At 40.0% G+C, this 23,730-nt stretch overlaps 1 protein-coding gene across 1 annotated transcript in view; it reads left to right on the forward strand.

The window, feature by feature from the left end:
- LOC104382631 (A disintegrin and metalloproteinase with thrombospondin motifs 6-like) overlaps positions 1-23,146 on the forward strand; it is a 318,804-nt gene extending 295,658 nt beyond the window's left edge. Inside the window, exons 18-22 of the mRNA XM_086630121.1 lie at positions 3,773-3,899; positions 7,055-7,259; positions 12,210-12,386; positions 13,577-13,733; positions 23,037-23,146. Of these exons, the coding sequence (XP_086486247.1) occupies positions 3,773-3,899; positions 7,055-7,259; positions 12,210-12,386; positions 13,577-13,733; positions 23,037-23,146 (776 nt within the window). The remainder of the gene's footprint in view (positions 1-3,772; positions 3,900-7,054; positions 7,260-12,209; positions 12,387-13,576; positions 13,734-23,036) is intronic.
- Positions 23,147-23,730: the final 584 nt, after the last annotated feature.

The following is a 23,730-nucleotide window of genomic DNA, read 5'->3' on the forward strand; positions in this document are numbered from 1 at the left end:
GGAGAGGCTTGGCAAATTGATTATGTCACACTTCCCCAAACTTGCAGTGGCAAGCGTTACGTGCTCACCATGGTGGAAGCAACCACTGGATGGCTGGAAACCTATGCTGTGCCCCATGCCACCGCCCGGAACACTATCTTGGGCCTTGAAAAGCAAGTCTTGTGGCGACATGGCACCCCAGAAAGAATTGAGTCAGACAACGGGACTCATTTCCGTAACAATCTTATAGACACTTGGGCCAAAGAGCATGGCATCGAGTGGGTATATCACATCCCCTATCATGCACCAGCTTCTGGGAAGATTGAACGATATAATGGATTGCTAAAAACCATGCTGAAAGCAATGGGTGGTGGAACCTTCAAACATTGGGATACGCATTTAGCAAAAGCCACCTGGTTAGTCAACACTAGAGGATCTGCCAGTCGAGCTGGTCCTGCCCAATCAGAACTTCTACGTACTGTAGAAGGAGATAAAGTCCCTGTAGTGCACATGAGGAATATACTGGGGAAGACAGTTTGGGTTATTCCTGCCTCGGGTAAAGGTAAACCCATTCGTGGGATTGCTTTTGCTCAAGGACCTGGGTGCACTTGGTGGGTGATGCAGAAGGACGGGGAAGTCCGATGTGTACCTCAAGGGGATTTGATGTTGGGTGAAAATAGATGATAAAATGAATTGAATTGTGTGATATTAATTGCTGAATAATCCTGTCCCTGCATACCATCATTGCTATGGTTGTCACATTGTACTAATGTCATTATATTAAGAATCATCCAGGTTAATGAAGAATGAACTTCAACAGAACCAGAACTGATTCCAGCAACTTCGAGATCAACATCTTCAACCTGCAGACGGCAGCTGGATACACCAACTACGAGCTCCAGACGCCACACGCAACAAAGACTACATGTCATCCATTCTACTGACTGAGCGAATTCCACGTCATCTTTCCTGCCCTGAGAGACTACTATAACAGATGAAGACACATTTGGAGGGATGACCCATGGCTAAGGGAATAGTATATATGTAAGGTTTGAACATGACGTGCATGGTATGGAATAAGGGGTGGATACTGTCCTGGTTTTAGCTGGGACAGAGTTAGCTCTTCTTTTTAGCAGCTAGAAGAGCTCCGTGTTTTGGTTTTACTCAGAGGCTCACTCTGAGAAGAATGTTGATAGCAAGCTGATGTTTGTAGTTGGCCAAGGACTTTTCAGTGTGCCATATCCTGGCTGGAGTGCAGAAGCACGGTGGGATAAGGGGGGAGCATAGCTGGGACAAGGGGTCCACGACTCCCCTTGTGATTTGTGGTGGAACTTAAGATTGAGGGCCAAACTGGCCAATTAGTATTCCATATCATGCAGCGTCATGCCCAGTATAAAAGTGAGGGTCAGCCGGAAAGAAGGGCTTTTTGCGCTTTGGCTCTTTCGCCGCTTCTGCTCTTTTGTGCTTCTGCGCTTTCGCTCTATTGCCTTTTTTTTCTCTCTCTCTCCCAATACTCCCACTCCCGGAGTACTATCTCTCTCTCCCCCTCTCTATTTCGGGGCCTCGTGTTCATGTGGGATTGCAGCTTCGGGACGAGACGGGCTTTGGATAAGAGGGAGTGGTGAGCATCTACACTGTGTATTAAATCATCTGTATTAAACTGTTCTTATCTCAACCCACGGGTATCCCATTTATCCTTTAATTCTCTCCCTCATCCCTGGGGCTGGGGGAGGGTGAGTGAACGATTCAGGGGCGGTTCAGTTGCCGGAGCGGCCTAACCCACGACAGAGGGGTAGGAAAAGGGAAGATTGTTTTAATAAGTATTCTGGGCCACAGTGCAACCAGGGATGAAAGATTCATGGGGCCAATGGCAGGAAGGCAAGAAAGGGGCTTAAGCTGTTACCAGCAAATAAGACATTCATCTAGCACAGGCAGGTATGGATTTTCATCCCTGCTCTCAAGATGGTTTAGACATTTTACATCAGACTGTAACTGAATAAAAACTAGAAATAATCTACAGACTAGAAACCACAGTCTTGCCACCTTAGCTAAAATAATCACTGTCACAGAAGTTAGTGTATGCTCATGGGAAGTAGGAATCCCCTCAGGTTTGAGACAGGATCATACCTACTACTTCTGGATCTGCAACCTCATGGGAGACTGCATGCCATCCTCAAGGTTCGTGAAAAAGGAGTTTACTATTTTCCCAAGGTCCTTTGAACATAACGCCATAGAGGCATTTCACATGCCTCTGTGCTTTGACTGGGAGACTTCTGTTCATAGCCAAGCAGAATGCTTTGTGGGCCAAACTTAAGGCATCTCAAGACTAGGCTTGACTCACTATTGGAATTAAATACCTAAAGTCCATATAGGTCTCATTTTAGCAACCAAAGTAAGAGATTTGATTCTTGTCCATAATGAATAATAAACTAAACGACTGCAAGGTAAGTTCTTTAGCTAGTTTAAAATAAGTAAAAGGACTACAAATGTTTGGTGAAAGAAAATCCCATGTTTTTAGTGTGTGTTCAGTGTCTGAAAAACATATTTATACAATTAATTTTATTACTGCACATCTACTGCCTATAAAGTGCTTGTCTTAAAATGAAGAGAGGACTGTAAAGTAAGGTTGGCAGATATTTGAAGTCAGGATGTTTTAATCCCCATTTATTTGTATGCATTTCACAATTTGGGTAAACTTAAATAATTTATTCTGTTTTTAAGAAAGGTTGCAACTTTTATTATACAAATAATCCTATTATTTCAGTATTACGACTACTCATGTTCAAGAAGAACTGCATATGAATTGCAGATCCACAGTCTTTTTATGTGTTGCTCACCAGCCTGGGCTGCAGCACCAAGGACACTGTTGCATCCTCCACAGCCAGGAGGAAATGGCCTGCCTTTTGTAGGCAGGATAGGTACCTTGAGTTGATTAGTAATTAATTAGTTCATTATCTCAACTCAGTCCAGCTGGGTAAGAATGATTGGTGCCATATTTATGCTAGCAAACATCAGCTTGTTCTAAAAACAGAGGAGGCAATTGTGTGTTACAGCTGTTTACCACAATACTCTGAGCTGCACTATTGTCATACCGATGGTTCTTTAATGCCTTTCTTTAGATCCTGTTTTTTTTTTAAATTGGAAAATGTGCTTAATGTGTTACCTTATAATGTTGCCTTGGCAGTGATGTCATTATGTTTTGGGAATAATAATCAGTTCTGAACTGCCCTGTTGCTGGTTAACAGTGAAAGAGGAACTGGGAGTGCCAGACAAAATGAGAGTTCACAGAGACAAACTATGTCTTTCAGAATGAATAATAATTCTATTATTTTAATGAAGAAAATGTTTATAGGATATGTATAAAAATGGAATACTATATCCCAGTATTGCTGTTTTATTTTAAACCAGAGCACATAAACAATAATTCTGCATTGAAGCGTGACCATGTTCTATTTGGTGATGTTTTCTTTGGAAATTGAAGTGTCTCTTACTAGAAGAGGAGGGTAGACAGAAAATTGATTTTGTGCAATATACAAATAAAAATAATCTGTTTTGTTTTAGAAAACATCAGCAGTTTAAAATTCTCTCTCAGTGGAGTGGCCTATAAATTGAAGGAAAAGGAAAGATTTTGTGTGGTCAGGGGGCATTCAGTCAATTGGAATTCACACATTTGGAGCATTCAGCCAATTAAAGTGGGGATAGTAGGATTAATAATCACTAGGTGAAATATACTTTAATTCAGCAAGTAGAAGAGCAAGAATGATTAATTAATAGTGTTTCATTTTGTCCCAAGGTGTCCAGAAACAAGAGGTGGTGTGTAAAAGGCTGGATGACAACTCCATTGTACACAATTACTGCGACCCTGACAATAAGCCTCCAGAAAACCAAAGAGCCTGCAACGCTGAGCCTTGCTCACCTGAGTAAGTCATTAATCACTAAGATGGACATCTGTTTTGCATAGATAGAAAAGTCTTTGTAATATATAATAAATCCATTTGACCAAAGGTGGTATAAAATTCTAATCTAGCATTAGGGTCCTGTCTTATCAGACAGGATATTTGGTTTTGGTTTTGGTTATGGTTTCTTGTTGCTCTGGAATCAATTGTGGAAAATACATACTTTGACCTAGAGGCGGCCTGATTTCACTGAGGAACAGTGGTGTTTAAACTACACAAAGCAACTCAGACATTATAAGTAAAAAATGCTATCAAAGCACTTTCTTATGATAGAAGTGTGAGGTGTGGTGAATAGTGCTCAGAAAAGAACTGGGGACCATTCTTAAGGCAATAATGACAGAAGAATCTTGAGGTGAGAAGAGACTAACTTTCCCATAGATATTTACATTGCATACTAAATGTTTGCCATATTTTTAAGTATAGTATATTAAAATTTGGGTTAAAGTGTTCAGATGAGAAATGGTAAACATAGAAACTGCTTAGTAGACCAAACCATTTACTGATAATAGTTTTGTCAAACAACCTTTCTCTCCAGGATGTTCAGTGTTGTACAGTAATGCTGTGTGCCTTTAGGATTAGATGCATACTTGGTTAAGTCTATTTAGTTTTCCTTTTAAAGTAGCTGTATGCTACATATTGAAAAGATAATTAAAAACACAGCAGCTCATTTGTTCAAAAATGAAATTTGGTAAGGACTTATAGCCTAGCTTAATCTTACTACAAAAACTGTTTAGAAACAGCTGTGATATTTTGCACTAGAAAATAATTTCAGCATATGCACGACAGCTCCTTACGTTTTGAGACAAATAATAGAACAGTTTATTGATTCACAAGCTCTGGTTAGTTTAAGTTTCATGATAATCTGTATCTAATTTTAATTGAGCATGAAAATCATCAATACTGATTAAGTGTAGGTATTGCACAGTAAAGAAATACTGTGATCTCTTTTAAATGTCTCTTAAAAACTGTAAAACTATAGCATGAAGGACACCAGGAGGAATGAGGCAATACTATAATGCATTAAAATCTAACAGGTCTTAATGAAGCCAGTTTCTTCCTAGAGTATCAACTGCTTCCCTGGTCGTGGTGACATATTGCAGGATGGCAGAGCAATGTCTTCTACACTTATTCTCCCTGTGCCATGTACTATACTCATTTAACATAAAGTAAACACAAGTGAAGCCATTACGCTGCTCTCATCTTGAGTGTGTTTGAAGGTGGATGTGCTCTCTCACAAACAGGTCTGAATTATTGTCCCCGTAGTCGATGTGTAAATATATGCTTATCCTGCAAGGATATACACTTGATTTCTGTTTGTATAACACTGCTTAGCATAGCTATAAGTGCACTAACTAAACTCTCACACCATGTACCTGAGAGCAGAAATTGGGAAGTGGTCATGTTTGGTCAGTTCCTTTTTATCAAACACATCCATATCCCTTCCTTTCTGTGGTTTAGCTATTAACAAATTAGCACTTTAAAAAGTAGTATTAGCATAGTTATTCTAACGTAGCTGATTTTTATTTTTTGCACTAACATTTAAAAACAAAAGCAAACAAATAAATAAAAAAACACTCCACAAAGTGGGACACTTCTGGATTCTCCATCCAGTACAGCAGGGACATTGATGAACATGTGGGTTGGTATTGGAGCCAATGCTGTTTAACATCTTTGTTGGAGACATGGACAGTGGGATCGAGTGCACCCTCAGCAAGTTTGTTGACGACACCAAGCTGTGTGGTGTTGTGGACACGCTGGAGGGAAGGGATGCCATCCAGAGGGACCTTGACAGGCTGGAGAGGTGGGCCTGTGAGAACCTCATGAAGTTCCAAGGCCAAGTGCAAGGTCCTGCACATGGGTCGGAGCAATCCCAAGCACAAGTACAGGCTGGGCGGAGAATACATTGAGAGCAGCCTGGAGGAAAAGGACTTGGGAGTGCTGGTGGATGAGAAGCTCAACATGAGCCAGCAATGTGCGCTGGCAGCCCAGAAAGCCAACCGTATCCTGGGCTGTATCAAAAGAAGCGTGGCCAGCAGGTCGAGGGAGGTGACTCTGCCCCTCTACTCTGCTCTCGTGAGACCCCACCTAGAATAGTGCGTTCAGCTCTGGATTCCCCAACACAAGAAGGACATGGGGCTGTTGGATCAGGTCCAGAGGAGGACTACAAAGATGATCCGAGGGCTGGAGCACCTCTGCTATGAAGACAGACTGAGAGAGTTGGGGCTGTTCAGCCTGGAGAAAAGAAGGCTCCGGGGTGATCTTATTGCAGCCTTCCAGTACCTAAAGGGGGCCTACAGGAAAGCTGGAGAGGGACTTTTTACAAGGGCATGTAGTGACAGGACAAGGGGCAATGGATTTAAACTGAAAGAGGGGAGATTTCAATTAGATCTAAGGAAGAAATTTTTTCATTGAGGGTAGTGAAAGATTGGAACAGGTTGCTCAGAGAAGTTGTGTATGCTCCATCCCTGGAAGAGTTCAAGGCCAGATTGGATGAGGCTTTGAGCCTCATCATCATGAGGGAGGTTGTAACTAGATGATCTTTAAGGTCCCTTCCAACCCAAACTGTCCTATGATTCTATTGGTTCGTATTAGAATATATTGCATATTCTGTAATACAAGACAGAATAGCACCAGATGAGAATTAAATCTCAGAAAGCCCAATTTGAGATCTAATTATTTATTGCAATGATACTAGAGAGGCAAGCATCTTGGCTTTTAACTTGTGCTTTAATCTACAGCAGTGATTCACAAACATTCCCAGTTGCAAACCACTTTCAGGGGAATAATTTCATACAAGTCCAATACAAATCTACTTAAATAGCTGCAATTTTCTCAGACTCAACACTCCTTTCTAACTACCGTAGCCTAGGCTGGATATTGCTGCTCTAGAAAAATACAAAGTGTTATTATTATTATTGAAAGATATAATTGCAGTGAGGCATAAATTAAAATGCTCAGTGAAAAGACCTATAAGTTTCTACTTTATTTCACTGTGAATACATGTATTGTTAACAATGATTTAGGTTTAGTAATTTGAACTGTTTGGATTCTGAGTTTTTGCAATTATCTACTCCGTTTCTGAAATGCATTAACTGAGTCTCCTAACTTTTTCTATCCAGATGGTTTATAGGAGATTGGTCAGAATGCAGTAAGAGCTGTGATGGAGGAATGCGTTCACGAACAGTTCTCTGTATCAGAAAGATTGGACCGTCTGAGGAGGAGACACTGGACAATACCAACTGTTTAACACATCGGCCTATTGAAAGAGAGTCCTGTAACAATCAATCCTGTCCCCCACAGTGGATCGCTTTGGACTGGTCAGAAGTAAGGAAATTTTGCTATGTTAGCTTATTGACAAGAGTTCTGACTGCTCAATATTAGTAGATTTTCTATTGCTGCTTGCTAAGTAAAGGATTAATAAGAAATTCAAAACCTGATAGATTTAGAGTATTGAAACAGGTTTTTGTCATTCATATTTCTTTTTTTCTTTTCTTCTATGTTGTCGGTTCTGTTGTTTTGTCAAATAATTATGACCTATTGTTATTAAACATAATAGAGAAATAGTAAAATACAAAATAGAATAGTAAAGTAGTAAAAAAACCCCAAACAAACAAATGAAAAAAAAAAAACAACAAAAAACAACCAACCTAGAATAGCCATTTGGTATGAGATAGTTGTCTTAAAGAAAAAAGCAGTTTCCATTTCCATTGGTTCCTGAAACGGCAAATAACTGGAGACCTTGTAGAAGGTCTTTGCAGGTTGCATCTCTCAAATACTAAACTTTACCCAGTTGTAATCTCCTTTTCAAATACTTTACTGAAGCCCGGATAAGTTAGAACTGTTCCACTTACTTTGTCTAAAAAAAAAAAAAAAAAGAAAGGAGACAGAGTAAACTAGAACGATCTACCATTGATATACCCATGGTTCGTTGTATCCCATTTTCTGTGTATTTGCTTGCCTTTAAATAGTCTTTCATTCAAAATAAATTATAAATCACTGCATACTATAAAGGAGATTAATGTGCCTGTAGTTGCACAGATTTCTTCTATGCACAGATACTTTGAGCTCCAAAAATTGTTACAGCCTCTCAAAATTTAAAGCATAAAGAAGGAGGCCTACTAGAATCACTGTGAGCACCCATAGAAGTAGCACAGAACAGCTCTTACCATAATTTGTTAACACAGGTAATATAGTTCACAAAATCACAGAATGGTTGAGGTTGGAAGTCATCTTGTCCAATCCTCCCTGCTCAAGCAAGATCACCTAGAGCCAACTGCCCAGGACCATGTACAGATGGATTTTGAATATCTCCAAGGATGGAGACACTATCCATTATTAGTTAATAATAGTCTAAGCATTATAACGGTACTTAAAAGTAGTAATATCTGCATGTTAAATCATAGTGCTGTGAGCTGCCGTGGAAGCTGTTGTTGTTGTTTTCCTTGCTGTTTGAATTTCATGCTTGTATAATTTCCATCTGTTCTTCTTAGCTGAAGAAACTACTTGTGTAGACAAATTGTGGTGGGTTGACCTTGACTGGCTGCCAGGTGCCTACCAAGCAACTCTATCACTCCTCCTCTTCAGCTGGACAGAGGGAGAGAAAATATAACAAAAGGCTCATGGGCCAAGATAAGGACAGGGAGATCACTCACCAATTACTGTCATGGGCAAAACAGACTCAACTCAGGAAAATTAATTTAATTTATTACCAATCAAAATCAGAGTAGAGTAATGAGAAATAAAACCAAATCTTAAAACACCTTTCCCCCACCCCTCCCTTTTTCACAGACTCAACTTCACCCTCCCCCCGAGCAGCACAGGGGGATGGAGAATGGGGGTTGCAGTCAGTTCATCATGCATTGTCTCTGCTGCTCCTTCCTCCTCATACTCTTCCCCTGCTCCAGTGTGGGGTCCTTCCTCACGGGAGACAGTCCTCCACGAACTTCTCCAACGTGGGTCCTTCCCATGGACTGCAGTTCTTCAGGAACTGCTCCAGCATGGGTCCTTTCCACAGGATGCAGTCCTTCAGGAACAGACTGCTCCAGTGTGGGTCCCCCATGAGATCACAAGTCCTGCCAGTAAACCTGCTCCAGCGTGGGCTACTCTCCATGGGGCTACAGGTCCTGCCTGCACAGGCTCTCCATGGGGAGACTCGCTCCTCTCTTGCAGCTGCTGTTGTGCAGCAGTTTTTCCCCTTCTTAAATGTGTTATCACAGGCGCTACCACTGTCACTGATTGGCTCAGCCTTGGCCAGTGGTGGGTCCATTTTGGAGCTGGCTGGCACTGTCTCTATTGGACATGGGGGAAGCTTCTGGCATCTTCTCACAGAAGCCATCCCTGTAACCCCCCCCACTATCAAAACCTTGTCATGCAAACCCAATACATAAATATTTTTTTTCCATTAAATATGCTGGTTTTCTTTGAACAAAAGAAAAATGTGTCAATTTGCTGTATTGCTCAACTGTTTGGTTTTGTTCCATAAGGAATTATGAATTAAATGCCATTTTAAGTGAGCTTTTATATCAAAGAAAATTCTTCTAAACTATGATGTGAACTTCTGAAAATTCTTTTGTTTTCATTAATTTATCATACAGATGCTTTTGCTTATATTCTGAATCTCCCGTTATTTGTAACAGGTTTTGCAAATAATCCACTATCCTAAAACAGATAGTAATTCCCAGACTATACCTGAATCTGCATCTATTTTTATTCAGGTTTAAGATAAAATATTTTTTGGAATCAGTTCTGTAAAAAGTTGTCAACTTTATATCCTGAAACCTGTAGGTAAGCAGTTTCTTTGAGCAACTTTTCTCAGTATAGACAAGGACCTCAAGAAACCTAGAAACGGCACAGTTAATCTTAGAGTGTCTTGTTCTACATGCAGAACAATTTCTTTTTTTTTACCCCACTGTTAGCTAGCATTTCACACAAGAAGTAGGACACCAAAATCAAGGCAGAAAATATTTTAGAATCATAGAATCATAGAATAGAATCATAGAATGGTTAGGGTTGGAAGGGACCTCAAAGATCATAGAGTTCCAACCCCCCTGCCGTGGGCAGGGAAACCCTCCACTACACCAGGTTGCCCAAAGCCTCATCCAACCTGGCTTTGAACACTTCCAGGGATGGGGCATCTACAACTTCTCTGGGCAACCTGTTCCAGTACCTCACCACCCTCTGAGTGAAAAATTTCTTCCTTAGATCTAATCTAAATCTGCCCTCTTTCAGTTTAAATCCGTTGCCCCTTGTCCTATCACTACATGCCCTTGTAAAAAGTCCCTCTCCAGCTTTCCTGTAGGCCCCCTTTAAGTACTGGAAGGCTGCAATAAGATCACCCCGGAGCCTTCTCTTCTCTAGGCTGAACAGCCCCAACTCTCTCAGCCTGTCTTCATAGGAGAGGTGTTCCAGCCCTCGGATCATCTTCGTGGCCCTCCTCTGGACCCGCTCCAGCAGCTCCATGTCCTTCTTGTGTTGGGGACTCCGGAGATGAACGCAGTATTCCAGGTGGGGTCTCATGAGAGCAGAGTAGAGGGGCAGAATCACCTCCCTTGACCTGCTGGCCACGCTGCTTTGGATGCAGCCCAGGATACGGTTGGCTTTCTGGGCTGCAAGCGCACACATTGCCGGCTCATGTTGAGCTTCTCGTCCATCAGCACTCCCAAGTCCTTTTCCTCAGGGCTGCTCTCAATCCATTCTCTGCCCAGCCTGTCCTTGTGCTTGGGATTGCCCTGACCCACGTGCAGGACCTTGCACTTGGCCTTGTTGAACTTCATGAGGTTCTCACAGGCCCATCTCTCCAGCCTGTCAAGGTCCCTCTGGATGGCATCCCTTCCCTCCAGCATGTCGACCACACCACACAGATTGGTGTCATCAGCAAAGCAGCTGAGGGTGCACTCAATCCCACTGTATATGTATATATACATATATACACCTTTACATATGTGTAGGGAATATCTATATCTTACATAGTACTGTGGAACTGCTTTAAAGTGTCTTTAAGTTAGGCAGAGATACTTCAGAATTAGGTATGCAGCAGTAAAGTTTGGATTACTGAAGTAATTTTCTGAAAACGAATCTTAATGATTTTTCTTTTTCCCCATATTATATAATGACCTCTTTTGATAGGTAGAAGGTCTTCAGCATGCCACCTCTTCATCTCTTAAATTTTGCTTCATTTCCACGTAGTATTATTTCCCAGATAATGTTTTGTCTCTGCAGCTGCTTTCATATGAAAGGCAGTTCCACTTTTGACAGCTTTAGCATAATCTATGTTTAGGATTTATGGTATCAGAAATTGATTCTAATTCAAATAATGTAGATTTGCTTACAGAATAAATGTTAACATGCCTATAGGGAATTCTAAAACTGCTTGCAAAGACTCCTGCTCAGCTGTTAGAGAGGGACTGATTTGGGGAAGGTCTTAATTTTGTTAGCACTTGTCTCTTCCCTATTCTGCAGTTATGCTAATGTAAATGATTGTTAATAGTCAGTAGGAAAAAGGAAGGAGAAGGTGGAGGGAACCAATATGAAGAAAGAGGAAGAAAAGCAGAGGTCTTCAGACCTGTTTCTTTTCAAATTAATGTTTTATTATCTGCTTGCTGTTAGAACTAGAAGAGGAGTGATAAAAGGAGGAAAAACAAGAACTGTGAGAAAACAGAATTAAAAATTAAATAGGAAAGGAGAGAAAAGCATGCATTGTAGGGGAGAGGATACAGTATTTCTGTCTGAACCAATAATCTGGTTTCTGTGGAGTCCAGTAAAGCATTTATCTTCCCATATATTTATTGGAGAAAGATGCATTCATTATAGCTCAGTGGTCTGTAAGTGAGGTGGAGAAAGACTGTACTAAGGTCATATTAAGAATAGAGAGTTCTACTTTTAATTTCTGAAATGCACACTCAAGTTTATTTCATAATGTTACATGTGGCAGACTTTTCTACTTTGCAGCAAAGTGCTTTTCTTAAACCTAACCTAAAGGCTTTTTATATATAAAAGTAAATAGTAACACAATAGCCTAAATATAAATAGCAAAGGAAATCTACTTTTATCAAATTAAAATTTATAAAAACTTTAACTTAATAAAACAATCATCAGTCAGCTTGTTTGTGTTTCTAAATATTTTTAAATTATCATTATCATCCTGGGAAATTTGTGATTATAGTTTAATTATAAGAACATAAATATATTTTCCTAATTTCCATAGTAGCATTTCTGACACTTTTATTGACTTTTTAATGAGATTTTCATTATTCATTTATATAAATATTTTTTCAGTGCACACCAAAGTGTGGCCCAGGATTCAAACATCGAATTGTTCTGTGCAAAAGCAGCAATCTTTTAAAAACTTTTCCAGCTGCACAATGCCAAGAGGAAAGCAAACCTCCAGTCCGCATCCACTGTAGTTTAGGTCGATGTCCTCCTCCTCGCTGGGTTACTGGAGACTGGGGACAGGTAAGATAGTTCATATAAGTATTTATTGCTGTTAGTCTCCTACATGTTAGTACATTTAAGGATAAGATGTTGCTGGAAATTGATAAGACATGGTTCCCATGACTTAAGCAAAAGCTTCTCACCTATTTGTCTCAGATTGAAATGTTTTTTTGAATGATAGTTGTCTACTGATCTATAAAGGATTTGCTGACAGTAATCTAGTTTCTACTGGATGAGTTTCCATATGCATTTCAAAAAAAATTAAATAGTCCTTATTACAGCTTTATAGAAGGGAGTTTTGGGATACAGCAATGTTGCAAGGTTTAGTATTTTTAAAACACATTTAACTTAGTTGAGAAAAATGATGGAAATGCAAAGCCAATTAAAATTTTACTAAGATATATAGCCACCCAAAAAACTTTCCAAGATCTATATAATTTTACATAAAATATGCTTAATTACCAGACAGGGATCTAAATTGTTACAGTGCAGGCTGAATGGTGCTGCCATTATGCAGTGTTTCTAAATAGAATATACTGAATTTCCTTCTTTCATTATGTTTTTGCATCTCAATTATGATCAATGGCCTGTTATTAAACAATAATTTGATATTTCAGTTTCTAAGTTTGCTGAGCAATTTGCCACTAATGAAAATAAAAACACATTAGCTTAACTAACCAGGGGACAATAATTTGTGGTATTACAGTCTAATTGACTTTTCTTTTATGCTAGTTGTCCAGGTGCAAAAATATTTTGAAACAGCAAAGTATTTTTGTTTGAAATATACTTTCTTTTTTCCATAAAAAAGTCCTCTAGCAGATTTGAATTCTTGTTCTTCTTGCTTTTTCTTCTTTGTTCTAAAGTAAATGATGTCTCTCTTGAAAATATGCACTTAAACTCAGACATGATATATGAAATAGTGTAAATTATATTCTCATACCTCAAATCCAAGCTGTTCAGGGAGCTGACATTGCATTGTGGTTTATTTTCTTTGAAAGTCAAGTGGTCACATATACTGTCAAAAACCAAAACAAAATTCTAAGCTATTTTATAAAAATTGTTTTATATATTAACCAAATCTCTTCAGATTCTTGTCTTTTTTTTTTTTTAATTCGCCTATGTATGCTGTTCCTGATTGCTTTCCTGTTATCTTGTTTTACATTTAAAAATTGGATCCAAGTTATTTTGCTTTTTTTATCTCTTATTTTTAGTGTTCTGCACAGTGTGGTCTTGGGCAACAGATGCGAACAGTACAGTGCCTCTCATATACCGGACAAGCATCCAGTGAGTGTTCAGAAACACTTAGACCTTCATCACTGCAGCAGTGTGAAAGTAAATGTGACAGTACTCCCATTTCCAACACAGAAGGTAAGTTTGCCATCTTAATATAATTTATTCTGGAAAGAGTAAAGTGACATGATCGGTATTACTGCATTAATTTATTAGTAAAAGTCTACATTACATCACCTCTCAGACTGTGAATGAGTTTTTTACAATTCTTTTCTAATTAGCCATTGTAGTTCAAAGGTGAAATTAATAAAAACCTAAATACAGGTTCTTCATTTAAAAAAACACCCTTAAAAATATATAGCCTAAGTCATGGACAAAATACTATCATTTTGTGTCATTAATTTTCCAGTCTCTTTATTGGTTCTATGGAAATGTCCATCATAGCAGGGGGAGCATGATATACTTCTCATCCACTGAGCTGTTACCTGCTCCATCAATGCTCCATCAACCTACTAACAATGTAGTGACAAAAATAGTTGATTGCATGTTCATTGAAAGACTAGGATCACAGATCTAATGCTGCACAGTGCTACAAGCCTGTTCTTATACTTTGACTTACTTTTCAGCTTCTTCTAATTAACTTTGAATTTCTTGGATTTATAATGCCTATTTGAAATAATTACAGTATTTTTTACATGATACAAGGTAATTTAATCAGACTATTAACTAACTTCATCATAACTTATTTTTGCTAGAGGATATATTAGATAATAATGTCAAAATAAGCTTATTAATATTTATGAAAGGCTCCAGATATGGACTCATAAATTGTCCAAGCCAACCTATTAGGAAATTCTGTCGTCAAAGTACAATTTGAGTGCTAGGCAGTAAAAAAAAAAGTTTCCTTACTGATTGTAAAAATTTAGAATATTTGCTCACCAGATGAGTACATTTCATTTTGTGTGAAATGGAAAAAGGAATCAAAAATTACCAAAACACACGTCCAAAAATAAAGAAAGATTGCGCAGCAATAATAGTTTTCTTAAAATAGATATTCCCTAAATTTTGAGTGCTTGACTTCACAATGTCACTAAAGCTGCTCCTTTTAACTTATCTCTATGCAGTATATAATGGAGTATCTTTAACACAGGTTCTCCAACTATGCTGAAGTTTAATACCCTATTTATGTGGAACAAATACTCTGATTTTAAATCAAAAAAGGCAAATTTATGCTACAGTCTTCCCTAGTTTGGTGTTCATTTAATAACTTCTGTATCCATTCAGTTTCATGCCATAAATTCAAAGTTTTCATAAAAGTCTATCAAATTGAGATGTCTGTAATGAAATGGAGCATACTAAAATCTTCCCAGAAATACACTGATGATTCACTATGAGCACCGTAATTTACTGCTTGGAAGTTTTAATTTTAAATAGATACTTATCATCCCGCATTGCCATTTGAAAAGCATCTTCATAATAGAATTTTACTTGGTTACTTTAATTCCCATTTTTATGTTTCATGCTCTTAAGTAATCTTTAGGTGATAATTATCAATCTAGGAAACATTCTGCCCTTTAAAGCTCAAAGGCTAACTGATATTTTATTTCCAAACACAGATGTCTTTCTCCAAATTAAGGAAGTAATAAAGTACTTCTAAGTGCATGATTAGTCTCAATCTCCTCTTAATTTCAAGATGAAAAAATCATGTTCTTATTTATAGACATTATATTAGTAATTCTTTAAAATTATCGGGAAAATGCACTGATCACCTATAGATGAATACAATCAGGGATTTTCTGTGTGCAATCTATGGACACTGGGTGGCCATGGACTTCTTTAAAGTAGAACTGTGCAGGCAAAGTATGAAAAGCAAGCCTGCTGGCAATAGTGTTTTCCAGGGACCTACATCTTCAGTGGAAAATTTTGGGGATTCACAAATTGAAAACATTGAAAACCACTTACATAGTATTCCAGATGGACTTCAGCTCTTTGGCCTGCACTCTGAGTTGGCCAGGCATGAGCCAGCTCCTTACTGACAGCCAAGCAGCCTCATTAGCACAGTACTTTGCTTGAGCTAATAAGTCCTAGGAAGAATTGAGGAGAAAAAGATATAGCACAATCTCTTCCAGTAGATACAGTTCCCAACACATTGCCACTTAGCACCCCGTGTTTGCTTTTGTCCCATATTGAAGGTATTTACTGGAAACTACTGATTATTTGTAAGCAGTTAAGTGACTCAAATGGCTCAAAGTTCATTTAACAATTTAAAATACCTACATCTTTTCAAAAGAACCTAGTTGCAATCCATGAAATACTGAGTGCCCTATCCCAAAATTAGACAAAAAAAATTGTCTTCAAGGTCTTCAATATTTTGGCAAGCATTTCTTAAATATATATCCTAATTTATAAACGTTTCAGAGCTACTATTAAATGCTGAATCTGAGAAGCACAAACTGTGAGTGTTTGCAGATTAATGTGCATGTATCACACATTTTTTGCTTACACTTTTGGCTTTAAAAATATCCTCTTAGACACAAGAGGAGCTGACATCTCCTGTGTTAGTAAAGTGTTACCCTTTAAACAGGGAGGTATATTTTTTTCAGCATACTAGAGATGATGGAAAGCTTTTAAGATTTCAAGAACTAACTAATCATAAAGAGCACAACTACTTTTGGAAAGATAATACTTTCTAAGCAAGAAGTATTTGAGTTCTGGTATTTCCTTGTGGATGTATTTGTGAAAGGAGTATTCTGTGCCTATATGAATGCATATGTCTCTCTCCAGATGCAATGGGGTGTGAACTGTGTTTTTATATTTGGGTTTCAAGGAAGGAGTCAGGCCTCTGAGAGGGAGGGTTCTGCCGCTTGGGAGTGCATGTGCATAGCAGAGCATATATGCTTGCAGAGACTTTGTCCGCATGCCACCTAGCAGCACTGCCTTGTGCTTTGGGCCCCACTGTGGGGCAAAAGCAACTTCAACAAGAGGTCGTTGGTTTGCAGCAAGGTCAGACTAGCTGAGGGGATTCCCTTCCCATTTCAAACCCCAGTGAACTGCCTGATTCCCTTCACTCCCCAAACTCTGGTTCTTGCAGCCTATGGGACCCATTTATCAATTGCCAGACAAATTAATTTTGGTAACCCAAGATAAGTACATACATGTTTTTGAGAAAGCTTAAGCCACTCCACAGTATAATGATCATGTCAGTAAAGTTTAAAAGCACTATCTTGGGGAAAGTAAAAGTTATTTACATAAAACCATGACACAATATAGAAATAGTAAAAGAAAGTTACAATAAATCTTGTCAAATTTTACATCTGCTTTAGCTCTTTCTTTTCTTTAAACTTTTCATTGGAGATTTACAATATTGTAGACAAGATTTTGACAGACTGCCACTGATGAGGGTAACATTACATTTGCTGTTGGAAGGGAACTACAGGCAGCATGTACTACACAATTTGAAATGCATTCAGAATCATTTTATTCTCTAAGTGTGCATATGTGTGTATATATGCTGAATCTAGACTGCTAATGGCCATCTGAAACTTTACCTGAAAAACTATTTTATCTATTTTTATGTCATTTCAGTTTTCCTTGTATTTTTTGTGGCATGTGACATTCTGTGTTTTTATTAATAATGTAACGTGATACTTAATATCATCATATTTTCTGATCTGGCGCGGCAGTTTCTGTGGCAGTTTGTGCAGAAGGACGCACGGGAAGGGTATAGTCACCCTGCCAACTCAAGAGGTGAGTTCCCTTGGTGACTATCACCCTCTCAGAAGGAGCTTAGCTATGTGGCCAATGGTTCAATGTCCAAGTGGAGGCCAGTGACGAGTGATGTTCCTCAGGGGTCAGTACTGGGGCCAGTGCTATTTAACATCTTTGTTGGTGACATGGACAGTGGGATCGAGTGCACCCTCAGCAAGTTTACAGATGACACCAAGTTGTGTGGTGTTGTGGACACACTGGAGGGAAGGGATGCCATCCAGAGGGACCTTGACAGGCTGGAGAGGTGGGCCTGTGAGAACCTCATGAAGTTCAACAAGGCCAAGTGCAAGCTCCTGCACATGGGTCGGAGCAATCCCAAGCACAAGGACAGACTGGGCAGAGAATGGATTGAGAACAGCCCTGAGGAAAAGGACTTGGGAGTGCTGGTGGATGAGAAGCTCAACATGAACCGGCAATGTGCGCTGGCAGCCCAGAAAGCCAACTGTATCCTGGGCTGCATCAAAAGGAGTGTGGCCAGCAGGTTGAGGGAGGTGATTCTGCCCCTCTACTCTGCTCTCGTGAGACCCCACCTGGAATACTGCATTCAGCTCTGGAGTCTCCAACACAAGAAGAACATGGAGCTGCTGGAGTGGGTCCAGAGGAGGGCCACGAAGATGATCCGAGGGCTGGAACAGCTCTGCTATGAAGACAGGCTGAGAGAGTTGGGGCTGTTCAGCCTGGAGAAGAGAAGGCTCTGGGGTGATCTTATAGCAACCTTCCAGTACTTAAAGGGGGCCTACAGGAAAGCTGGAGGGACTTTTTCCAAGGGCGTGTAGTGATAGGACAAGGGTCAATGGCTTTAAATTGAAAGAGGGCAGATTTAGATTAGATCTAAGGAAGAAATTTTTCACTCAGAGGGTGGTGAGGTACTGGAACAGGTTGCCCAGAGAAGTTGTAGATGCCCCATCCCTGGAAGTGTTCAAGGCCCGGTTGGATGAGGCTTTGGGCAACCTGGTGTATTGGAGGGTTTCCCTGCCCATGGCAGGGGGGTTGGAACTAGATGATCTTTGAGGTCCCTTTCAACTCTAACCATTCTATGATTCTATGGTATCCACCTGACAGAAAGCCATGTCCTCTGCACTCTGCAGAATGGATATGTCAACCCAGACAGAGCTCCCATGAAAACATAAACATGCAGCTGTCCAGGTCTCAGGCTGCAGGGAGTGCCTGAGCCATTCACTGGTAAGAGATGGCAGTGGTGAGAACAGCTGTGTGAGGTGTGACCAGGTGGATGATCTGCTCAGCATGGTGACAGAGCTGTGAGAGGAAGAAGAAAGGTTAAGGAGCATCAGGGAGTCTGAGAAAGAGATAGACTGGTGGTGTCATGCTTTGCCCTCCCTGAGACAGCAACAGGAGCAGCCACCAGAAAAAAGCCAAGATCAAGTGGCTCCTGTATCCTCCTCCCACCAGTATGAAGGCAGTAGCTTAAAGGAAAGGAGTGAACGGAGGCAAGTCCATGCAATTCTTCACTGGCAAGTGCTCTAGCCATGCTGCTCAACTCACAGAATGCAAAGGCAAGAACAGGGAGAATGAAGAACTGCCCACTGTAGAAGAAGATCAGGTTTAAGACCATTTAAGGAACCTGAAGGTGCAAAAGTCCATGGGACCTGATGAGATGCATCTGCAAATCCTGAGGGAACTGGCAGTTGAAGTTGCTAAGCCACTATCCATCATATTTAAGAAGTCGTGGCAGTCTGGTGAAGTTCCCATCGACTGGAAAAGGAGAAACATAGCCCCCATTTTTACAAAGGGAAAAAAGAAAGACCTGGGGAACTACAGGCCAGTAAGTCTCACCTCTGTGCCTGGCAAGATCATGGAGCAGATCCTCCTGGCAACTATGCAAAGGCACATGGGAAAAAAGGAGGTGATTGGTGACAGCCAACATGGCTTCACTTCACTTCAGGCAAATCGTGCCTGACAAATTTGGTAGCCTTCTACAATGGGATTACAGGACTGGTGGATAAGGGAAGAGCAACTGACGTCATCTACCTGGATTTGTGTGAAGAATTTGACACTGTCCCTGATGACATCCTTGTCTCTAAATTGGAGAGACACGGATGTGACAGATGGACCACTCAGTGGATAAGGAATTGGCTGGATGGTCACACTCAAAGAGTTGCGGTCAACATCTTGATGTCCAAGTGGAGACCAGAGACAAGTGGTGTTCCTCGGGAATCAATACTGGGGCCGATGCTTTTTAACATCATTGTCGGCAATGGACAGTGGGATCGAGTGCACCCTCAGCTGCTTTGCTGATGACACCAAGCTGTGTGGTGTGGTCGACACGCTGGAGGGAAGGGATGCCATCCAGAGGGACCTTGACAGGCTGGAGAGGTGGGTCTGTGAGAACCTCATGAAATTCAACAAGGCCAAGTGCAAGGTCCTGCACGTGGGTCGGGGCAATCCCAAGCACAAGGACAGACTGGGCAGAGAATGGATTGAGAGCAGCCCTGAGGAAAAGGACTTGGGAGTGCTGGTGGATGAGAAGCTCAACATGAGCCGGCAATGTGCGCTGGCAGCCCAGAAAGCCAACTGTACCCTGGGCTGCATCAAAAGGAGCGTGGCCAGCAGGTCAAGGGAGGTGATTCTGCCCCTCTACTCTGCTCTCGTGAGACCCCACCTGCAGTACTGCATTCAACTCTGGAGTCCCCAACACAAGAAGGACATGGAGCTGCTGGAGTGGGTCCAGAGGAGGGCCACGAAGATGATCCGAGGGCTGGTGCACCTCTCCTATGAAGACAGGCTGAGAGAGTTGGGGCTGTTCAGCCTGGAGAAGAGAAGGCTCTGGGGTGATCTTATAGCAACCTTCCAGTACCTAAAGGGGGCCTACAGGAAAGCTGGAGAGAGACTTTTTACAAGGGTGTGTAGTGATAAGACAAGGAGCAATGGATTTAAACTGAAAGAGGAGAGATTCAGATTAGATCTAAGGAAGAAATTTTTTACATTGAGGGTAGTGAAAGACTGGAACAGGTTGCTCAGAGAAGTTGTGCATGCCTCACCCCTGGAAGTGTTCAAGACCAGGTTGGGTGAGGCTTTGAGAAACTGGATCTAGGGGAAGGTGTCCCTTTATGGTCCCTTCCGACCCAAACCATTCTATGATAACATTGTCTGATCTGGACACAAAGTTCAGGAAAGGAGAGATTAATGCATGTAGATTATTTAATCTTAATAACTCGTTACTAGGAAGAAAAAGGGCTCTGCTAAACCTCTTCCATTCAACCACAGTCCTATGAATAATAGGCTACTTCATCAGTCACCGTATCTTTTACAAAACTGATTTTTAAAACAGAAGTTGTGGGCAACTTCCAGAATATTATCTTACTGCTGTCCAAATGGCATTGGCTGAACAGGGTCCAGTTTTAGTCAAGAGGAAGAATAACAAAGAAATATGAAATGAGATAATTTCAAAACCTGCTTTTAGCAAAAATGAAGTTTGTGGATTTATGTGTATTTAATGAAATACAATGTATATTTCAAAACCCACCTGGACGCATTCTTGTGTGATCTGATCTAGGTGGTCCTGCTCAGGCAGGGGGATTGGACTAGATGATCCTTTGAGATCCCTTCCAATCCCTAACATTCTGTGATTCTGTGGTTCTGTGAAGATTATTTTTGAGACTGAGTGAAGTTTTTACATTTCATCAAGTGAACTTTTTTTCCCCTCACTTCATTTATAATTCATCGTCTGTCTCTCCTGTATTCCCAGTCTCCACAAACACAAGGTCCTGAGATATTTCTGGAAGATATTTGACCTCTTTTGGGAAGAGTTTTTGAAATAAAATAGTGACCATATGCAGTTGCTGATAGAGAAATATGTCTGTTCCAGTCAGCTAACCCCAATGTCTTTTCTGCTGACATCCAACTCTCCAAATTGAGAATTAAAAAAGTAGAAAAGTAGTACATGAAGCATTGGGTAGGTGGAGTAAAAAATTACAATGAAAGCACTGTATCTGTGTTAATGAAATGAAAGTTTAAATCATTTAATGACCTCTACTTGTCTAGCTAGAAGCATGCACATTGTCATTATCAGAAATACCATTCAGTATAGACCCTGAAGGTCAACCTCACTAATGCTTTTCTAGGTTCAAATACTAAAAATTCTCATCTGCACTTAACTTGCTACTACAGTATGCTTGTAGCGTGAATGCAACATCCATAACTATTCTGGAGCAAAAATATTGTACTAGGAGGTCATATGTAGAAGGAAGACAAATAGGAATAGCTGAAGGATTGTACAAGATGATTGTGGTCGTTTCACTCTTACTTTTTTCTTTTCCTACCTGTTTTTTGTGTCTGTCTGTTGTCTCTTTCATATTTGGCTTACAGACACCTTGGAGTCAAGGACTGTTGTTCTGTCAGGCCTTGGAGCAACAGCATCCTGGCCTCCAGTCTTCACTCCTAGATATCAAATCAATACAAAATATTATAATAGACGAAGTAATGCTAGCTTATCTCCTTTTTATTCACATTTTCTTTATAGCTGTTGTAATTTGAAAAAGACTGTAGGAGGAAGCCAGTAACAAATGCAACCTTAAACCAGTAAAAATTTACAACATTCTTTTGAGACAAATTATTTTCTGAGAAATTAATCTAATTTCATTCTTCCCACCACTCCATTTTTGCAATTCAAACTTGTGAGTTTTGCTTTTTGTCTGTATACATCTCTTCCATCCCCTATCAGGCATCTGTCACAATATTCACTCCAGTGCAAAGCAAATCTGCAGTAGCAACATCTGAACTATAGAACCTGAGCGTACCATTGAGCTCTCAGATACTGTCATATCTCCAGCTATAATCAGAATAAGAACTGTGCATGGACCAAACTATTCCATTCCCTATTCCCACCTTCTTTCTACAGAAAGGAAACTGAACCAGAGGAGAACCACAGCATACTCCAGCAGTGCTTCTGTAACGTACACCCACAAGTCACTTTAGATACAACCTATGTGGGATGGAAAAGAAGTAATCCTCTACATGGTTGAGCTCTTGTTCTCCCTTCCTGGAAGTTACCTGCCAGTATGACAAGGGCTGCTGAGGCAGTAAGCCCGGCATATAGGGAAAACACAAGTATGAAAAAAAGCTCTTACATGTCTATTACAGGCATTAAAATGGCTTTTCCTCCTGCATAAAAGACAGTGTGGATGTATGGAACCAAGCCTAAAGTATAATCCACCATTCATTCCAGTCACTGAACTCACACTGTTGGTGCCTTTATTTATAACGCTTGTTGTTTTTTCCACTCCTGTTAGCTGCAATGCATATTCTATTTCAAGGATTCTTACAAATGCACAGGCATGGTACCAAATAGTGTGAATCATGTTAGATTTTGGATAACCTCTCATGGATGAATAAAATAACTCCCAAGAAAGAAGATACAAAAGTATTGTAAGAAAAATTACTCATATTTCGTAGCTGTCTAAAATGATCATTTATCCCAATAAATGGTAATTCTTTCAAGACAAAGTGGGCATGCTTCTAAATGTCTGGGAGAGAAGCCCTGCAAACATTTTTATAGCTTTTAAAAATATATTGTATGCGCTAGGCTGAACTAGAAAGAGTAGTTACAAAGAGGGCAAGGTGGATTGATAGAGAAGCAGCATGGTAAATGTCAAATTTTCTTTGTACTTTAATTTTTATTTCTGATTTTTTCTCTTTAATGCCCTTAATTATTAGAGTGCAAAGATGTGAACAAAGTGGCATATTGCCCACTGGTGTTGAAGTTCAAGTTCTGCAGTCGAGCATACTTCAGACAGATGTGCTGCAAGACCTGCCAAGGACACTGACCCACAGAAAGCACAAGAATGTGCCTTGTTATTATTGTGGAAAAGTGTCCATCGAAGAGAGCCACACAGCAGAATGAGATTGACGTCCTTGCAAATACATTACCCTGTGGAAAATGTAAACACTGGTCAGCCTCAGCTGACAGGATTTCGATATTATTTTAACTTCTGTGAAGTGGGATTTATTCATCCAAAGTGCTGGACACAGTATAAGGAGGGTATATCAAATTGGAAAGATCCATACAGCACATATAGAATAGCTTACTGTGGAACATTTGTGTTCTTTTGACTAAATCAAATAGCCCGTTTACCTCCTTGGACCATTAAAATAATTTCTATTATGGACTTAGCAAAGACACTGAATCCATTTGCATTTAAAACTTTTTAAAATGTAGCTGTTAGGACTTGATCTACTATGGAAGTAAAGAAGAATCAAAAAAAAAAGTTAAGTCATAGCTTTAAAATGTTAACTATTTTATCTCACAACACAGCACCACAATTTAAATTATAAATCGAGCTTGGAAATGTTATTTAAGGAGTAGAAATTAAAACAATATGTATTTTTCCTTCATTCCACCTAATTCCCT

Source organism: Tauraco erythrolophus, chromosome W (genome assembly GCF_009769465.1).
Source record: "Tauraco erythrolophus isolate bTauEry1 chromosome W, bTauEry1.pri, whole genome shotgun sequence".
Lineage (NCBI taxonomy): Eukaryota > Metazoa > Chordata > Aves > Musophagiformes > Musophagidae > Tauraco > Tauraco erythrolophus.